This window comes from Phyllostomus discolor, chromosome 14, assembly GCF_004126475.2.
Source record: "Phyllostomus discolor isolate MPI-MPIP mPhyDis1 chromosome 14, mPhyDis1.pri.v3, whole genome shotgun sequence".
NCBI classification, from domain to species: domain Eukaryota; kingdom Metazoa; phylum Chordata; class Mammalia; order Chiroptera; family Phyllostomidae; genus Phyllostomus; species Phyllostomus discolor.
This window is the reverse complement of record NC_040916.2, coordinates 21,902,281-21,922,321: the sequence shown is the minus strand read 5'-3', so window position 1 is coordinate 21,922,321 and position 20,041 is coordinate 21,902,281. Positions and strand designations below refer to the sequence as shown.

General features: G+C 44.6%; 2 protein-coding genes across 2 annotated transcripts; one reads left to right on the top strand and one right to left on the bottom strand.

Moving 5' to 3' along the window:
- Positions 1-422: 422 nt before the first annotated feature.
- On the bottom strand, positions 423-15,439 carry ANKRD45 (ankyrin repeat domain 45). The gene is made up of 6 exons (XM_036015238.1): positions 15,392-15,439; positions 10,115-10,502; positions 9,478-9,645; positions 2,872-2,966; positions 1,551-1,689; positions 423-1,080 (listed from the first exon to the last, which is right to left on the bottom strand). The coding sequence occupies exons 2-6, from the start codon at positions 10,485-10,487 to the stop codon at positions 1,049-1,051; spliced, it is 807 nt and encodes a 268-aa protein (XP_035871131.1). The 5' UTR covers positions 10,488-10,502; positions 15,392-15,439; the 3' UTR covers positions 423-1,048.
- TEX50 (testis expressed 50) lies at positions 4,450-6,611 on the top strand. The gene is made up of 2 exons (XM_028530978.2): positions 4,450-5,406; positions 6,327-6,611. Exons 1-2 carry the CDS (start codon positions 5,083-5,085, stop codon positions 6,591-6,593), a joined length of 591 nt encoding a protein of 196 aa, XP_028386779.1. The 5' UTR covers positions 4,450-5,082; the 3' UTR covers positions 6,594-6,611.
- Positions 15,440-20,041: the final 4,602 nt, after the last annotated feature.

Here is a 20,041-nt window from a genome sequence, read left to right as displayed (position 1 = left end):
AATGTAAAAGTGTTACCCCAAAACCATGGTTGAGACAGAACTGGTTGAATTGCTGGTTTCCTTCCCTTCAATGACAACTAGCTTTCAGGGTGGGAAAAGAGAAAGTCATAAGAAAAACAAATACAGTCAATAGGTTTTAAAAAAATTTTTTTTCTTTTTATAAAACATTTCCAGAAAGCCACAATGTCGTAGATCAAGGGCTTTTAGAAAAACTAGAAAGAAACAAACAGAAAAAGACTATTCCGAATCACTAATATGAAACCAGCAATGATATTTAAAACCTAGAAAACATCAAACAAAACAGAAGGAAAAACGACCTGGAGGCCAGTTCTAATGCCTACCTGCACCACCAAACCTACAGAACAGAGGAAGTCTAAACCTAAAACTGAACAGATTTCTGTTTACTAATTCAAAGACAGGAAGAGGTGTAAGACCAGAGGTTCACTAACGAACTGTACGCCACCTCACAGGTAAATGTTAATCTGGACATAAAAAGTAACAGTCGTGTGGACAGGGGACCCTGACCCAAACCGTCCTTCGTGCTTCCTTGCTCCAGCGGGCCAGCCCGCAGCTTTCCTCCCGGGAGAGCGAGGACCGAGCTCCCCGGACACAGCCACGCCGTCTTTTTCCGTAGAATTCTTCAACGGGATGGAAATTTCCTGTCCCGACTGTACAGAAAGTTACGAGACTCTCTAACCAGCTTCTGAAGTTCCCACGCGGTGTTTGTGTCTCACGGCCCAGCCCTGCCCAGAAGGAGCCGCGGAACCCCCACCCGTGGGGGGGGCGGCTGACCGCGGGCGTGCGGGGCGCGGTGCGGGGAGCAGCCTGGAGGCCGGGCCGTCTGGACGTGAGCGCGCCGGCAGAGGGAGAACACAACAGGGCGGATCCGATTTCATACTTCAATGTTTTTATAAAGCCCCACCTCTGTGTTCTCGGCTTGCATGGTCATGAATAGGCTCGCCTTTACAAACACCGGAGGAAAGTGTGGCTTCTCAGGAAACGCATGCGCAGTAGAAGGTGTGGCCTTGGCCTCTCTTCCGGCCGAGGCTTAGGTTACAGATTTCGCGCTTCTCACTTGGCCTGCGAGGAAGCAGATATTCTGAATCACCTTTAACTGCCTTGCAATATAAAACAAGAAGTAAGCCACTTTTTACAATTGAGCCCGTTTTTAACCTCTTATTAAATGTATGGGGATGACATTAGTTAATAAAGTTGTATAGGTTTCAAGTGTACGATTCTCTAATGTCGCCTGTATACTGCATTGTGCACTCACCCCCCAAAAGTCCCCTTCTGTTGCCATCTATCTGATCCCTTCCACTCTCTTCATCCTCCCCCGCCCACCCCACTTCCCCACTGGCAACCACCATCCTGCTGTCTGTCTGTGAGTTGTCTGTCCGTCTTGTTCGTTCACTGGCTGCTTTCAGTTCATTTCAGTCAGCGCTTGTAACTACTTACTGAAGGTTGTTACAAGTCAGAGGGTCTCAGACTGACAACACGGAACCAACATTCATCTTTCCTGACGTTCAAACCACGTTTTACCCACAACTCACGTGGCGTAGCCATTTTTATGAAGATAGGAGTCACGATGTCTTCTAACTGTTGTCTCTGCTCCACCAGCTCACTGATGGAAGCTTCCAGATGGGTTTCCAGCCACTCATTCTTCATGCGGCAGGTGCCGAGGATGGTATTCTAGAGACAGAAACAGAAAATGTACTTTCCACTGGCTTACCAAAAAACAAAACTCTGTAGTCTCTCTAAACCAGCACGATCCGACGAGCCTTCGTGGGATGATATTCTGTACCCGCGTTGTCCGACACAGCACTGTCCGACAGAGCCACCGTTAAGACACACATGGCCCCCAAGCACTAAGACGGTGGCTACCACTACATGTCTCCAGGTCTTTAATGTTGTCTGTGTTTTGTTTCAGAAGGGACTTTGTAAAGCGTTTTACGGACCACAGGTGAAGTGTGTAACTGATCAGGTTCCCAGACTCGGTGACATCAACACTTTAGCAACACCGGATTCTCTTTCATTAGAAGGTTGTAGGGGAAGTTCACGGAACATCCTGCAGAGAAGTGCAGGAAATAATTTAAAACCAAAACACATCCCTGATACCTCGAGTTCATCTTTTGTGTGGGTGTACATCTGAAGCAATAAACCAGTCACATGCAAGACATGACCTACTAAATATGGCAAGCTGGCTTTCAATGAGCTGTCTTTATATCGGTGTGCCTTTTTCTCATTATGTAAAACTTGATACCTTAAAAGCATGTAATGTATATATACATATACACTGAAAGAAATGATGTAGATCTAAGTTTTGAAGCGAAATAATGAGCATCAGTGGATCCTTCCAATCAACAAAAGACCCAGGTGGATTGCCTCTGGTACTATGAAGCCTACCTCTGGGCCCCTCCCCCACTCCATCCCCCGCCCACCTCCACCAGGTGACCACAGTCTGTGCTCATACCTTTACTTCCCTGTTTAAAATAGTTTTACCTCATGGATAGGCATCCCCAAACAATAGTTTCATGGTGCTTGCTTTTGAGCTCTGTAACAATCTAGGTAGTCTTTGGTGCATTTTCTTTGGCTGAACACTGCTTTCCCAAGCTTCGTCCATGTTGTTGGGTGAGATACTTAGTACATCTGTCTGCCACTCTTTAGTGTTATTTCATTGAGTTTTATTAGTCTATCTATTCTGAGCAGTTTATTAAGAAAGGAAGGAGGGAAGGAAGGGGAGGAGGGAAGGAAGGGGAGGAGGGAAGGGAGGACCACCCCGCACCTCTGGAGTGTTAGTGCGGGAAGGAAAGGAAAGATACAAGGCAAAGGTCTCAGGAGACTTTAAGACAAGCGGGGATCACGACGCAGTACCTTGTCTTCTTTAAGGAATCTCCCTGGTCCCTTTTCTGCGTCTGTGACAGTGGTAGAGACCTTTATAATGTATCTTTTCAGAGCCAGCCTTGCATCTGGAGAACAGGGCAGTAAAGTGTACAGTAAGGCGATGAATTTGCTCAAGTGCACTATACTAAGACAAGTCCGGAGCTTTACAGTGACTGTGCGGAGGTTTTGTCTGTGCTGCTTTCCCTGAACCTCAGGAAGGATGACACTCAACCCACACAGCGCCCTGGGGCATCCATCAGGTCCCCAGAATTGTGCGGCATCGTCAGTGTCCACATTTCTCACCAACAGCCTGCTCAAGCCTTTCTGCATCATGCACCCCAAAATTCTCCCATCCGCCCATTACCGATTCCAAAGCCTCTTCCCCATTCCCATGTATTTGTCATAGCCGCACCTCACTTCCAGGTACCACCATGTGAATCACTTTCTTTTTAAAAGAACACTAATCCCCTTCACAAGGGCCCCACCCACATGTCCTAATTACCTCCCCAAGGCCCCACTTCTTAATACCAGCGCACTGGGTATTAGGGTTTCCACGTGTGAGGTTCTAGGGGCACGAACACTCAGACCACTGCGATTCCTTCGCCCCTCTAACGGCAGTTTCCCCTTCCGCACCGTGTAAGTGATAAGGCACAGTCCTCATGGGGTCATCCGAAGGGTGCAGCTAAACGTTGTCTAAGGCATGCCACTATCCAGGCACAGCGCCTGGAGCCCAGTAAAGCACTCAGTATGTTACTATGCCAGGCCTCCCCCGGAACCCTGAATGAGGCTCCATGCTGGTTCCTGAAGAAAACACAGGGCCCGCCAAGCTCCGTGCAGCCCCAGCTCTCTGTCCGGCTGTAACCCTTCCAGTGTGCACCCACAGAGTCTCCCCGTCATGTGTGTCTTCTCCCGCCCGCCCCAGATGTCGGCACTGCCTGCTCCTTCGGCTCCTCGGGTCTCTGCCCGAGTACCACCTGCTCAGAGAGGCCTTCCCAGGGGCCTTCTACAACATCGCACGCACACTCACTCGTTCCTTCTCTTGCTGGCCACTTCAGAACCCCTTTACCACGCTGCTTTACCTTTCTCCAGAGCGCTCCACAGACACATACACTGAGATGTTGTTTTCTCTGTCTCCCCACTCGGAAGGGAGCCCCGTGGACATATTTTGTCTCATGCCTAGTTGCATGTGCATTCTGAGCTCCTGGAACAGTACTGAGCACACAGGAGGTGCTTGATAAATATTTGTTACATGGATGTTTACACCGAGTCTCTTTGCTGATTATGTTTCTTCAACCTAAGACGCCTTGTCCACCTACCAAAATTCTACTCACTCCTCAAAGCTTACTTAAACACACTTCTGCAAAACCCCTAATTCCCCCAGGTGAAACTCATTGCTCTACCCACTGTTCCATGATTATGATTTGATTTAGCTCTCATGTTAGTCTACAGCATGTTGGAATTTTTATTACGTTTTTTTGCTTCTACCCTAGATTGTAAGATACTTAAGGGCAGGGTCTCTGGCTCACCATTTTATCATTACCACGCCCCCTCACCGCCTTACATTTTTTTTTCACATACCGGGCCCAATTCCCCACCCCCACCCCCAGCCTGACAGCACTGCATTGCCACCAAGGGGACAGAGGTTAAAAGGGGACAGAACTTTTCTTGCCTATTTGAAAGGAAGGATATTTCAGAGGGGAAAAAAAAAACAAAGGAAAATAACCAAAAAACAGAAGCAGGCTGTAGGTTGTGTGAAACGGTATCGCTACAGATATTTTTAGAGTAGATGTAAAACAGCCACACTACAGAAGGGTTTGAAGGGTTCAGGTTCATTGCTTCCATGAAATTTCATGAATATGATTACAGTGTATTAGCCAGCAAGATATTAGTGAGGCCTTTGTTTTTCATAAAATGGAAGACACTCAAATAATCCTGATAAAAAAAAGCAAGAAAAAGTTTCCCCAAGAAACCCAAGGGGACTGGCTGGCTGGGTGACACCTGTTAGTTCCAGTGTGGTTATGATGTCACGGCCTCTCCCTGAATCACTGTGACCGAATATGTAACAATGATCAGAGGCGTGTGTACCTGCCCACTACGAAGACCACCCTCAGAGCATGTGTTAACTAACGCTCAGGACATTTCTCCTCTGTCTCCAACTACATTTTTGGCTCTGGACCTTTTTCGTCCCAATGAGACAGGAAGATGTCCCTTCAAGAACTCTCCCCAATCTTTCCTCTGTTGGTTATCTGCTTAGTACAGGAAAGCCTCTGCATTTGTGATGGGACTATCTGGGCCAAGGTTGGATGGGAGATTTTTCCAGAAGAAATGCCTTATCTGAGAGTTCAGCCTTCTCCGTCTCACTGTCTGCCTCACCCTATCAACAAACTAGGCTGCAATTTTGCTAATAAGGACATATTTCAGGGCTTTTTATATCTCATGTATATTTTGGCACAAGCTATCTTTTTAATTCTGGCTGCTTTATCGGTGCATTACCTGTGGATGAAATGGAAGAAACACAAGAAAAAGGTAAATTGGTGATGCAAGTAGAGATGGTTATGGAAGTTCAGAGTTTAAGACACAAGATTACCAGCCTCTCTGAGGGAAAGTACCACGTCTTATTCCTCTTTGTAACCTCGCCCGGCCCCTGCCACTCACCCCCACCCCCCATCTCAGCACAGCGTCTTGCACATAGTAGGTGCTCAGCAAACGTGTACCAAACGAGAAGGCCCTTCAAACGATCTAGTCCAACCCCTCTGTTTCAAGCTACAAAACACGTGAAGAAAGTAGCGGGCTACCATGAGTACAGTGCACAGGAAATGCAATGATCTGTCTGGGCCCACGGGCAAGTCACTGGGTGCTTCTCAGCTGCTTCACCCATAAAATGAAGGGTCGAGAACAAGGTATCTGTTAGACACCTTCCAGACCCAAGAAAGCTAAGTATATAAAGGCCGGCACGTACTTTCTAAATGAACCATAAACTAACATCTCACCTTAGGATAACTTTCTGGGGAATGGCACTCTTGAACTAATTCCCCGCTTTGCCAACAGCACCATATTTTGAGGCCATCTCAAAAGCTCATTGACCTTTACAATAATCGGATTGCTCTAAAATGACTACGGTTTTATGGATCATGCCTTGAGGATGTTTAGTAAAGGGATCTATTTTGCTAATATTCAAATACTTTCCCCTAGATGAATGCTCTAGCTATAAAAAAAGCACTTTTTAAATGTTTGTTGACAGTGATAATACTTACTGTAATCTTCACAGGAAGTACACAAAAGAGCATTTCTTCTGCCCTTGTACCTGTTTTCTGTAGTAATCTTTCTCTCGTATAAATAAATAATGTGTAGTGTTTGAAGTTTAGGTATAGATATCCAGAAAACTTAATTTGAACTACAGTAAGAAAAAAAACACCTATAATATAATCTGCTTTTCCCCCTTTTAGCAGAAAAAACAAGTCTCCTTAGATACAGCAGGTAATGAACCAGAGAGCCAGTCCATCAACGACATTGACCAATTACTCTGCAAACTGTTGGCCACAACATCAGTGATGACGGAGTACCTGAACCAGGCATCCCAGCGTCCCACGGCGAAGAGCGTCAAGCACCGGAAACCAAAGAGGAAGGATGGGCGAGGAGCGAGAGGGCACCATAAACAACCATGTGCGAATGTACCTCAACCCAACGTGGAGACCACACAAGAATTCCATTGAGAGAACTCATATAAGGTTAAAAATGTTTTTTTGTGAGGCTTTGTAATTTTTTTTTTTTGCTACATTCTTTACTGAAATTTTCCAAAGTCTGGGTTGGAAAGTTATTTCTATTTAGCTAAAAAAGACATCCACACTTGCCCTGGCCATGTGGCTCAGCTGGTTGGAGTGTCGTCCCGTACACCAAAAGGTTATGGGTTCAAGCCCCAGCCAGGACACATACCTAGGCTGTGGGGTTGATTCCCTCTCAGAGTACACTCAGGAGGCAACCGATTGATGTTTCTCTCATACATCAATATTTCCCTCTCTTCCACACCTCCTTCCTCTCTCTCTCAAATTAATAAATATATCCTCAAGTGAGAATTAAAAAAAAATATCCAAACTTACCAAAGTACTGGGAAAAAGACTGCACACTATCACTACTTCAAATTTAAGTATTTCAGTCTTTTTAATGTACTACATTACTAATCATTAACCAATCCATAGAACAGAATCTTCAGTGTTTTAATAAATCTCTGAGTTAAATAATATTTGTTATTTTTCTTACTTTCCTGAGCAAATCTTATGGCCACAAGATGACTTAATTTCCCATCTCAGATGCCCTTTGCTAAAATAGTGCAGAAGTATTAAAGAATAGATCAATGTTTAAAATATAACTTTTCATCCCTGGCTGGCATAGCTCAGTGGATTGAGCACGGGCTGCGAACCAAAGTGTTGCAGGTTCGATTCCCAGTCAGGGTACATGCCTGGGTTGCAGGCCATGACCCCCAGCAACCGCACATTGATCTCTCTCTCTTTCTCCCTCCCTTCCCTCTCTGAAAATAAATAAATAAAATCTAAAAAAAAAAGAACAGAATCTGAAAATTAGGTTTAAAAAAAAAAATATATATATATAACTTTTCTGGTTTTAGTATGATAAATGATTAATTGAGTATCAACATTTCTTTTTAATTTTGGAGTTTGTTGCTCAGCTACCTCAACTTTTTTTTCGAGTATGGTTACCATATCATCCAACAAAAGCTGGGAGACTGATCTGAGGCTAGGACAGAAGATTTGATTAAAAACATGAAAAATCCCCGAAATATATGAAGTATATGAAAATCCCAGATCTATAACATACTGTTAGAAAATTGTTTTAAACAATCCTTCAAACAAATAGATAACTCTACAGCCTTTACAAGAAATGGCAAAGAAGAGCACCTGTCATAGTTTATTGTGGATCATTAAGTTTATTTATGGTCCCACTTTCCAGGTTCCCCTCCTTCCTTCCACTCTTCCACAGCACAACCCTACCCCATTTCCACAAATGTCTGTTCCATGCCTTCAGAGTTCTGAGCTGTCAGCTAACTGCTGCTCAGAGGACAATGATACATTTTTCTTTGAATGGTGTCCAAACCTTGAAAACCCAAAGACATGTATCTCTAAGAGTGGAATTTTCAGCAGTATGGAGGGGGCTCTTTGGGGTACAGAGTCCCCAGCTCCCGAAACCTCTCCAGGTGCCTCCTACTCTCATCACCAGAACATGGAAGGGAAAAGGTTTCTGCACTTGGAAGTCTGAATTCAACACACGTTCAAGTTCATGCTGAGTAGTCTGGGTTTCCGACACTCCAGAGCTACACTCACTTGAAGCTCCAATCCTTACCATTCTATCACTAATCTGGAAATAGAACACTAGTTTGTAGTATTCCCATCTTCTTTTATCTCCATCACTAGGAAATGTTAGGTATAACCTCCCCAAGAATGTAAGGACCCTAACTGAAACAGATGGATATTGGAGAGGGGAAACCGATGAAACTCTGTACCCATAAGCCCCAAACTGTTTCTGTTCAGAAAAGTCACAGCAAAATTTGTCCCTAGATTGTGTTTTCTAAGCAAAAATGGCTTTTAAATTATACAATGTGAATTTCACCTATAATACAATAAACTACTCAAGTGGGGCTCCATTAAATTCTTTGTAATTTGTTTTCTTTTTATTTACAGAGCTAATTATAAAATTGAAGGCACTGACAGAAATAATGCTTCTAGAAAACATTTAGTACAAGAAGAAAATTACCTACGAAACGGTCTGCAAAGTCTAATTCACCTTTTTCTTCCCAATGTGCTTCCTTCCCTCAATTTCCTTGTTCCTAATTGTCCAGTCCCTTCTCGTTTCACTGGTAAGCAAGTGATTACTGCCACCAGGATGAAGCTTCCTAAATATCACTTTCATCCTCTTTCTCTGCTACCTAAAAATTTCACCAGCTCCCAATGGCTACAGAAACGAAGTGGAAACCTGAGCCCCACAATGAAGGGAGCCATCTGGCGGTGATGACAGCAGCAGCCTTTTCCAAGGGCTGACCACACGCCCAGCGTTGCGCGGAGTGCTTTGTATCATCCCACCGTCGCGTTCTCCAAGGCCCAGCTCAACTCCAACAGCTCCGAAGTCAAGCCTCCGTCCACTTCACAGCAGATACGACCTGCTGTGCTGATTGTAACCTTTCATTGGAGTCTTTCTGCGGCCCTTACTTAACGTGTGCCTATGGCTTACCATCCCCCACCGAACACCCGCCCACAGGGCAGGAACCGCCAGTTGTACACACAACAATGCTCCATAAGCATTTAATAAACGCCTGCTATGCACACGACCGCAAGTCACTTCACCAAAAGAATGCCGTGAACGTCACCTTTACTCGCTTTTCAACCAATGTACGCATGCACAGTCACAAAAGTGTATCTTCCTGAAATCTCTCCAGGGCATTTCCAAAGCCCTGGAGAATGACATATGCAAAACGCCAGTACAACTCAAAAGGGCACATGGCTTTTTGACCTTTGATGCACGCACGACATACACACGGAAGAGCGCGCGGATGAGCCACTCGGTCTGCTGACGCCTTGCGTGTGTCCTTACCTGCCCAGTCCAGGAACTCGACACACTCGATCTGGGAATACCGAGCGGCAACATCGCGAGCTCTCTCCCCACGGAAGTTCAGAGCTTCTATGTCAGCATCCAATTCCACCAGCGCCTTCAAAGTTTCCAGACGGCCCCAGGCGGCGGCGCAGTGTAGGAGGGTGTAACCTGACAAACAGAAGGGGTGGGGGGGACAGCCAGGTCCGATGGACCACCACTGTCTTCAAGACTCATCGCGCAATATTATTATTGAGCATTTACCATTTACCAGCTTACTATGTGCCGCGGAGTATGAGATACTTATATTTATCTTATTTAATCCTCATCACACCCTATGAGGAAAATACAATCATTAGCCCCATTTTGCAGATGAAGAAACAGAGACAGAAAATCACTAGGGAACTTGCCCAAATCTCACAGCAAATAGTGAAGCCTGTGTTTTTAACTGTTACTCTCTACTGTGTCAACACACACACACACACACACACACACACATTCTTATATATATGTATGTATACATTCTTATAATATATGCACAATATAAAGAAGGCACATCAACTTTATCCAACTTTAAAGATAATACCTACGTCTTTAGCTAGTCCTAAGTAATGCAGATGAGTGAAAAAAGACGGAATACCTCTGGCGGTTTTTTCATTCAGATTCACACCGTATTTTGCCAAGGCTCTAATCACATCGCTTTGCCCGGCCATGCACGCTGCATACAACAGATTCCTCCCGACGATGTCTTCTTCCAGGAGGAGCTGCATGGCCTGGTGGTGGTGAGGGTGCTCGGGGTCCTCGAACACCTCCTGCAGGGCTTCCACATCCCCCGTGAGAGCAGGCTGCAAGAGGGGATTCCCCAGGCCTCCTTCCTCTGGCTCCTCCTCCTCTTCATCCTCCTCCTCCTCCTCCTCCTCCTCTTCTTCTCCTTCTTCAACTCCTTCTCCTTGCTGGGATAAAAATACTGATTTTTCTGAACTCTCCGAGTCTGGGGGCCCCTCTGACTCCATTAACTCCACAATCACCTGAGACAAAAAAAAGTAATAGAAATCTACTCAAGACAAATTGGAATTGATTGATTTATTCAGTCAGTCCACTGACAATATAGATGGGGTGACAATTCTCAACTGGCTGAAAATAATTATAAAGTAAAACACTTCATCCATTCAATTAAGGAGAGTATTGTACACCTGCCAGCAGCGAATGCAGTCAACGCGCTGCCTGAATATACACTAAAATGCGAACTAGGGGATAGAAATAGTAGATTCCATAGGAAGAAGAGAGCAACGTGGGCTAGATTCACTGGGGAAAGATCGAAAGAGAACACTAGAGAGACTCACCTGCCTAAACACGAGTCCCTGTTGGGGAGAAGTAAGAAACACAGCAGGACCACTGGAGCCAGATTATTAAGATCTGAAAAAATGAGGTGCTGATGTGTAGGCAGAATTCAGTCACTCGCTAACGCTTCCTGAGAGCTCACTAATACTCGAGACTAAGTGAGGGGTAGGGATCATGCAAATTACCAAGAAGAACCAAATTTCTTTCCTGCCCCCAACAACTTACTTTTTCAAGGGAGAAAAGGCGACACGTGTAAAAGAAGTGCAATACAAGGTGGCAGTGGTAAGGATCACAAGAGATGAAGTGCTGTGGAAATTTAGAAGGGACGAGATTAATTCCAGCTCGACCTCATCCAGGAAGTCTTACCGCTGCCCACCCTGGCACAACACATACGAAACTGGGAACCGTTCAGAGAGGAGGGGCATGGTCCCCTCATACATGTGAGAATGCCCACAGCATCACTGTTGATACGGCAAAAATCCTGGGTGGGGAGAAACGACAAGGCCCATTAACTGGAGCATCAACCCCAGCACAGTTACACAGGACCCCGTAGAGCAGTGAAAGTGAGTAAGTTCCACATGCAGATCATGTGCGTGGCAGCTCTGACAGGCTCCAAAAGCCCCTCACCCTGCACCCTGGCACTCACACCTTTGCGTCCTCCTCTCATCAGAAACAAAGGCTAGACATGGTGACTTCCTTCCAAGGTGATGGCATGTCACTCCCAGAAGCCACTTACAACAGACTGTGACTTCTGTCTTATCGGTATTCTCTCCCTGGTTCTTCTCACGTGCTATGATGGAGAGAGGGCTGCCTTTCAAGAAACGGGGGGCAATCTCTGGCCACCAGCCAGTAAGACACTGAGGCCCTCGTCCCACAGCACGAGAGGGACTTAAATTCACTGACAACCACTGGGTGAACTTGGAAGCAGACCCACCCCAGCTGAACCCTGAGATAACGGTGGCCCCACACGACACTTTGACTGAAGTCTTGCAAGAGACCCTGAAGGCAGAGGTCTGGTCCTTGATCCTGATACAGAGAAACTACAAGATGTCAAGTGTGCGCTATTTTAAACTACCGAGTTTCGGGGTAATTTGGTACACAGCAAAAACCACCAAGGTGCACAATATGAATGAATCTTAGCAATGTAATATTAACTAAAAACATACATCCAAAAGATTATATACACCAAGACATATTTTCTGATGTTCAAAGCCATTAAAATTAAAATATACTTTTGAGGAATACAAATTCAGTAACACTATTTCTAAAAGAAGTAGAAGAAACGCCAAGACTGAACACAATTCAGGACAGTGTTCCCAAGGGTGGGGTAGGAAGATGCAGAAAACGGAATAAAGGGAATCATACACTGAGTAAAGAATATGGCATTTAAGCTGGGACATGAGGAATGGGCAAGATTTGGTCATTCAGAATGAGGGGAAATCTAGTTAGAATAGCATCTCTTTTTACTATAGCCCTACATTAATCTCTACCTTCATTAAATGTGTATAAGACTTCTAAGCTGTTGAAGTTAGGAATCCTTTGGTTGCAAATAGTAAATAGTAAGACTGAATTTAAAGTAGGTTATTTTCTCACATAAGACATTTAAAGGTGAAGATGATTCAGTGGCTCAAAAACATAAATCCAAGCTCTTTCTATTTCTGTATTCAATCATAGTGTGTAAGACTTTCGTTATCATGGCATTACCTCATGGTGACAAGATGGCTGTCATAATTCCTGGCATCATGCCTATATTCATGGCAGGAAGAAAGGGGAATCCCCCAGAGGATACTAGTGTTGTTCAGCCCTTTTAAGAGGAAAGCAAATTAAAATCTTTCCTACCAAGTCCCAACAAACTTTCAATTATATCTCAAAGGCCAGATTTACTGGACAAGTGCCTTTATATTTAAGAGAAACAAAAGAAAAAAAAAAAGAAAGCAAGTTTCTTCTTGCCTCTGTAAGGAAAACAAGCAAGGTATATGGGGTTAGGAATGTGAGTTGAGTTAGCCAATCAGCCACGACTCCACCATAAGATTTGGTCTAAATCTTATGTTTCCTTCATTTTACTGAATAAATACAGTACAAAGGAAGTCGATCATCTTTTCGAGTTCCTGGCATCCAACTCTCCACCCTCCCAGAACACACACACACACACACACACACACACACACACGCCTGCTACTAGGCCTAGAATAGCTTTTTATCTCCTCCATTCTTACCAGCCAAATCCTATTTAGGTCAAGCTATTAACCTACCTTCTTCCTAAAACGTTTCTTGATTCCTCTCTAGAATGAATACACCTGGACCGAGCACGTGGCGAGCACTCAGTAAACAGAACCTATCATCATCATCGAACCATCATCAACCCTCCAGCAAAAACACCCATGACGCAAAAGAAAAATATGTCAATGCTATCATTTCTTCTTTTTTTCTTTTTTAATACACTTTCTTCCTGTGCAGAGTCTTGAGTAAATAAATAACCGTCAGCTCTTCTACACCAAACACTTGATTACACACAGGTGATTCTGCATCTAGCGCTCAGTGCGAACCCAGGTTAACTCAGAGATCTGGAGACAAGCTAGATCAAATCTGCAAATTTGACTCAGGCCAGAACACTCAAAGCTACCTTTGGTATGCCCTGAAGTGGAGCTTAATTTCCAAATCAACACAGAACTAGCCTAGTTAGAGTGGCAGTTCTCAGACTCTCTGATCTGAGGGCTCTTTACAGTCCTAAAAAACTGTCTTGTTGATGTGGGTTAGGTCTATCGATACTTACCATATTAGAAGTTAGACCTGAGAAATTTTTAAGATATTAATTCAAGCTCTGGCTGGCGTAGCTCAGTGGATTGAGTGCGGGCTGGGAACCAAAGTGTCCCAGGTTCGATTCCCAGCCAGGGTACATTCCTGGGTTGCAGGCCATAACCCCCAGCAACCGCACATTGATGTCTCTGTCTCTCTGTCTCTCTCTCCCCCCCTTCCCTCCCTAAAAATAAATAAATAAAATCTTAAAAAAAAAAGATATTAATTCATCTTAAAACAATTACGTGTTAACAAAAAATATAGCTCATGTAAAATAACTAGGTTTTACAAAAAATACTGAAGAGAAGCGTCATTATTTTACATTTTTGCAAATCTCTTTCATGTCTGGTATATTAGAAGACAGATGATGTTCCTATCTGCTCCTGCATTTACTGTGACGTCACGGGATGCTGTGATCTCACCTCCTGTAGCCTCTGGAAAACCACGGTAACGTGTGAGAAAATTAGTGCGAAGACACTCTTCCTCTAAGAACAGGAAGATCATTTGACTGGCGGATTCCATGAAAATGTGTTAGGGATCCCCAGGGACCTCTCAGACCACACTTTGAGAACCACGGAACACCCTTTGAAAGGGAGGATCGGAGAAGTTATCTGAGAACCTAAACACTTGTGTAGAAGAGAAATTAAACCTTAGGCACAGGCTGAGCTAAATCCAATAGACTATTTCCATTATTTTTCCTCTAATAATCAAAATAATTGAGCACTCATGGGAGAAATGAGATCTGTCACAGACAAAAATGAGTTACACTTTCTTCGCCCATGAAAAGTGTAACGTGAAGGAAAATTGCCACCCCATTACCTATAACGACAAGTTCATAGACAGTATGAGTGACAGGAGAGGGAGGGCTGGACTAGGAAGACAGAATGGCCTATGGGCTGTGAGTTGGAAGACCCACGCTTTGGTTCTGATTCTGATATTTATTAATTAGGTGACTTTGCTAAATTCACTCTCCTCATTAGTCAAGTAAGAACAGCACCTGCTCTGCCTTAATGAATTAATGTGGGAAAACCATCTACTAAGTTTTCCTTTGAACTATCAAGTTCACATGGAACTCTTTTGAGGCTGCTAAGGCACTAATGATAGAACATCACATAGGTCATGGCCCCTACCCCACTGGCCTTTACAGTCTTGGGAAAGCCAAAGTAAATGAGTAATGACAGAGTGCTATATGGGATAAAAGCATTATATATGGAGATAAGCAAGGGGTGCTTTGAGAGTAAAGCATGGACATCTAAAGTGGACTCAGAGTTGGGAGGTCCCGGATAGGCTTTCCAGAAGAGGTGGCCGTTCAGCATTGAAGAGGAGCCTTAAAAGGAGACGCGAAGGACAACGCGGGTTACAAGAGTACCAGAAACAAAGGCCGAGGAGGCAGTCAAGGCAGCATGAAGTTGTAATAGAGGAACAGACCTTAAGGACCTCTTAAGCCAATTGCATTCTTTAAAACGTAGTCTCTTGAGAATTTTAAGCCGCAGCTCCGGGAGAGGGTACCCAAAGGCGGACCTGGGCCCCTAGGGTTAAACAGAGGGGAAGCCTGGGGAAGACCATACAGAGTAGGAGCCCAGCCGCACCACCCAAAAGGTCCAGCGGACGCGGCAACAGAGTTCGCCTGGCGGCCTGAATCCCGCAAAGACCTACCGGAAACCCTGAGACTGCCCACTTGGCGAGACCCGCCACGCCAAGCTCCAGGCTCAGGCAGAGTCCCTCCCTTCCAGTCCCCGCTCGAGCAGCCGGGTCGGGATGCCCATTCACCTTACTCCACCTTGCCTCTGCGCCGGGACTAGCCCTCGCAGCGGCCGAGCCTCGGGGCTTCTGCGGTCACCATGGCGACGACGCACCCGGCGCCGTAGCACCGCCCCTAGAGCGGCACTCCAGCCTGTGCGCGCAGGTCAAAATTGCAAGGTGCAGGAACGCGAGGGTGGGTGAAGCTGGTTGATTAAAATCGAAATGATTAGCATCTCTGTGTTGTGCAAGATGGTGTGAGGATTTTTTCCTTATCTTGTGCGTTTCCTGTAATATGTACTATATTTGTTTTACAATTTTAAAAATAAAATTTAGCTCTGGCTGGGGCTGCTCAGTGGATGGAGCAGGGGGCCTGCAAATCAAAGGGTCACCAGTTCGATTCCCAGTCAGGGCACATGCCTGGGCAGCCAGCCAGGTCCCCAGTACACAGCACGAGAGCTGCAACCGCACTCGATGTTTCTCTCCCTTTCTTTCTCCCTCCCCTTCCCATTCGCTAAAAATAAATAAGTAAAATCGTTTTTTAACTAATAAAATTTAAAAATAAAGTTGGAGTATTGGTAGCTGTCCCATCTTAGTCTTATCTTCAGCCTCTAAATGGAAGAATTTTCCAGAAATATAAGGATGCATTCTAAAAACTGCTAGAGCTTGTAATTATAATGGTCAGCTTAATTTTCCAGTGTATTAGACATCTTTATCCATGGCTTATGGTCACTGTCACCAACAAGTAGCATTTCCTGAAACCTCACAAGTGCCAGCTACGGCAGGAGTGGAAGGAACTGGGAAACTCACTCTCTTGATTCAGGAATTTAAGAGCCAAAACAGATGACTTTTTAAAAAGGGGGTAGGGATAGGGGTGGGACAGGGGTAGCAACACAAACCAGCAGAGAAGGGCCAAGCTTACCCAGAAATTACCTAAATGTTCACATGGATCAGAGTGAAGACAGAGAGTTGTGTTTGTTTTTTTAACTGAAGAGAAATGGTGAAGGAAAACACTCATTTCTTTACCATTTCTGCAAGAAAATCCTTATATATTTTAGAGGAGCTCACAACATTTGAGCTGAAGGCTGAGTAGCCTCGCTTTCAAATGAACATTTGGCCTAAAAAACAAGCAAAATATTACTACCATTCATCTGAATTTCCAAAATAAAAGAATTCAAGCCCTGGCTGGTATAGCTCAGTGGATTGAGCGTGGGCTGCTAACCAAAGCATCACAAGTTTGATTCCCAGTCAGGGCACATGCCTGGGTTGCAGGCCATGACCCCCAGCAACCACATATTGATGTTTCTCTCTCTCTCTCTCTTTCTCCCTCCCTTCCCTCTCTAAAAATAAATGAATAAAATCTTTAAAAAAAGAATTTGAAAATTTTTAAACTGTAATTATTAAATTTTTCTTATTCAAATAAGTTTTGGTAGTCAAAATTTTAGAGTTTGACATTACAGTGTCAACAAAGGGTGCTACCACAATCAAATGCCAACAGGAGTCCCCAGTCTGGGCTGTGGTTAAAAGAAGAAACTTCATTCAGGTAAACAGTTTACAGACCCGGGAAACCTGACCCCTTGTCAGGGAGACATAGCCTCCTGCAGAAACCAAAAGGTCGGGCCAATTTATATAAAGTTCCAGCCTGGTTTCCTGATTGATCCATCTTTATACAAATACAGAATCAAAATTGCACAATCTGATTGGCCCAAACAGCACTATCCTGATGGGTCAGCATCATGCATCTCGATTGGCCATTATGGAGCTACTCTGACTGGTCAGTATAAACGCAAATGAGGATATAGCTGCACACTTCTGATTGGATGGGGCAAATCTCATCCGTGGGTGGAAATAGATCAGGAACTCCTTTACCAGGGTTGAGTCAGGCGGTGGGAGCACAGTGCAGATATGGCATCTGAGTCTACAGCTTTTCCCTGCAATGCAGCGTGCGTGAGAGGCCTCTGTAAACTACTGCTGCTAGACTCCAGTTATGCATCTACCACAAGGAGTCCTTCTTAGCAGATATGCAAGAAATTCCTTCTCCAGGTCCACGACAGACAAGAACTGTAGTCGAGAAGCTTTGTCATCTTCTAGGTTGGTCCTGCAGTCACCATAAAACACACTTGCTTTACTAAGCACTCATTTCCTACTGAAGTTGGTGAAGGGGAAGACATTTTAGCTACTTCGCCTTCAGTATGTTCTATAGGGAACTGTTCTGTGTGGCGTGGGAAATGTAGCTCAGCCCCCACTTGGAAAATCCGGTGGGGAGTGGGTAGGCACACAGGACCCATGCTCACAGATAGGTTCTTCCGTGGGGAATCAGGCCTGCATTGTATGTAGGCTTCTCTGAGACTTACTTTTGCTAAAACTCCCTCACCCTGGATTGAGGCAGCAACTATTTACTGCATATCTTTAAAATGGCCCCCTAAAGTCTGTGCTAAACCTCCCAAGTATGGGGTATAATCAGTTCAACCACTTTTCCCCTTGATCTGCAAATTATTTCTCTTTGAAGTAATTAGCAACATTCTTTCCTTTGTTATCTGTAAAAGGTAATCACCTACGGCGAAACTGTGCATAGTAAATGAGGACCATCCTTGATGTAATGTGTCCAGAAAAGCAATACAAACCTGTCCAGGCAGGGGTCAGGGCCCTCTCTCTCACTCAGAGAGTGGCCATGCTGTCCCTTTTTCTTCACAGGACTGCCATAGTCCATGTGAATTTGTTCGTCACAGCCACAACACATGGACCCTGTGGGCTGGAGTCCACATCAATGTTCTCTTAAAGTATCAGAAGGAAATAAGGAAGCTATCTGCATGCTTAATATCAGTGAGCAATCAGTGAGCCCAGTTCTCTGTCGGTGTCTCCCACCATCAACATGCTCCACAGAGGGCAGCCACTCCTGAACTCATCAGTAATTCTGACTATTCCTTCCACTAGCGTCTTCCTAATTACTTTAATGTATCCTCTGGTCCCTCCCATGGAATATAACCATCTTGCAGATTTTCCAGGATTGCCTTGTAGAACTCTAGCTTGCTCACTTTTTTTGAGTTATTTAATCCCTTGTTCCATTGCCTTCCGTGGCAATCCTGGCATCTTTACTTCATTTCACGTGAGCCGTCACTCTTCATGCTTATGAAGCCATTCTAGCGCCACCTTTGCACCATCCCCTGAGATCCTTGTCAGGCGGTTAAATCCTGTATCCCAGGAGAGTGCTTCCAGATTAAGTCTCCCTTATCCAACCTTGTATTCTGAATACCCTGTGTGTACTCAACCAGATGTCTCCATCCCATATGTAAAGGTCCACTCTTTCCCAACTAGCACCCTGACCTTGGCATAGCAGACTTGCCGATGATGAGAACTTAATCTTGAGAACTAAACTTAATGAGGCTCTGCTGCTCTATAATTAAGTCCTGGACCTGGTCCTGGTCCTCAGCTTGTCCTGCCCTCCGGATGCAGAAGAGGAGAGCCTTTGCATTTGTTCCCTAGGAAATCCTTTGCTTTTCCTGCTTAGTGTCAAATAGCCATTTTATCAATCTGTTTCATTAACTAGCACCAAATAAGCTTAGCAACAGCCCACCCATATTTCTTCTACATTTCTCTAAACCTGATACGTTGTACCCACAAGAGCGTTTCCTCCCACCAGAATATGGTTCGCTGAGGGCAGAGCACCTCAGTCCTGCTTGGGGGACTGTGGGGAGGGGCCCTGCCAGCCACTGGCTGTCTCTGATTCTTCCTGATGTTATTGACAGGGAAGATGTGAATATCAAGGAGCCGTGGGCAAACTAATCTTCTTTGAGTCAGTGCAACCTTCCTAAAAATCCCTGCTGATCTCTCTATGTATTGCACCTTACCTTCGTTTTTTCTCCTTTTCATCCCCAGTGACTTTCCAAATGAGATGACTGACCCTCCCCTTATTCACTTACAGGCTGTATGAATCAGGGATAGAACTTTCTAAAGCCCTCTGCTCATGACCCTGTAAACACTTTCTGTGGATGTTATCTGGTGAAAAAACAAGTTGTGACAGTATAACCAGGGTGGGGGAGGTGGAAACTGGCCAGCAGATAGCCTGACTTTAGTTCAACTTCTTTTTGAGTCATCATCAGGGAAGTTGACTCTTAATAAATAAATTCATTTATGCCTCCCATCCATCTTGTACTATTTTTATGGTTTGGTATTTGCATTTAGACTTCTGATAGGTTTAGTTACCGTGGAGTATAAAGATCCCACTCCTTCACCCCAACAAGGACAACTCTGAAGGGCCATCCAGCTTCAGAGCTTCCATCAGAGTCTTTGGAGGCCTTTGTTGAGACTGCAAAGGAGTCCAACTTCTTATATGGAATGGATCCAACTTCATCTTTTTCCACATTTATATCAGCACCATTTATGCAACAGCCCAGATAGTCCCCAGATTTGAGCTATCACATTTACCACATACTAAATTTCCATGTTCCTAGGTCTTTTTCTGGATTTCCTACCCTGATCCTCATTATAATTTACTTCTCAAAACAATTTTATAGAAAAGGCATTATTTCCCTTTTACATAATGCTTAAGAGATGAAGAAATCTGACCAAGAACACAAAGCTAGTCAGTCCCAGGACTAGGATTTGAAACTGGGTGTCTGGACCTGAAGGCCATGCAATCCCCACTACAAGCTAATTATCAAAAGATAGTCCTCCCCTTTCAAAACCAAGT

Excerpts from the sequence above, each read along its gene's own strand:
- TEX50 (XM_028530978.2), top strand. The coding sequence starts at position 5,083 with ATGTCCCTTCAAGAACTCTCCCCAATCTTTCCTCTGTTGGTTATCTGC. Across the intron at positions 5,407-6,326 it reads GGAAGAAACACAAGAAAAAG|CAGAAAAAACAAGTCTCCTT; the intron begins GTAAATTGGTGA and ends TCCCCCTTTTAG.
- ANKRD45 (XM_036015238.1), bottom strand. The coding sequence starts at position 10,487 with ATGGAGTCAGAGGGGCCCCCAGACTCGGAGAGTTCAGAAAAATCAGTA. Across the intron at positions 9,646-10,114 it reads GAATGAAAAAACCGCCAGAG|GTTACACCCTCCTACACTGC; the intron begins GTATTCCGTCTT and ends TCTGTTTGTCAG. Across the intron at positions 1,081-1,550 it reads CATAAAAATGGCTACGCCAC|GCCAAGTGAGAAGCGCGAAA; the intron begins GTGAGTTGTGGG and ends GCTTCCTCGCAG.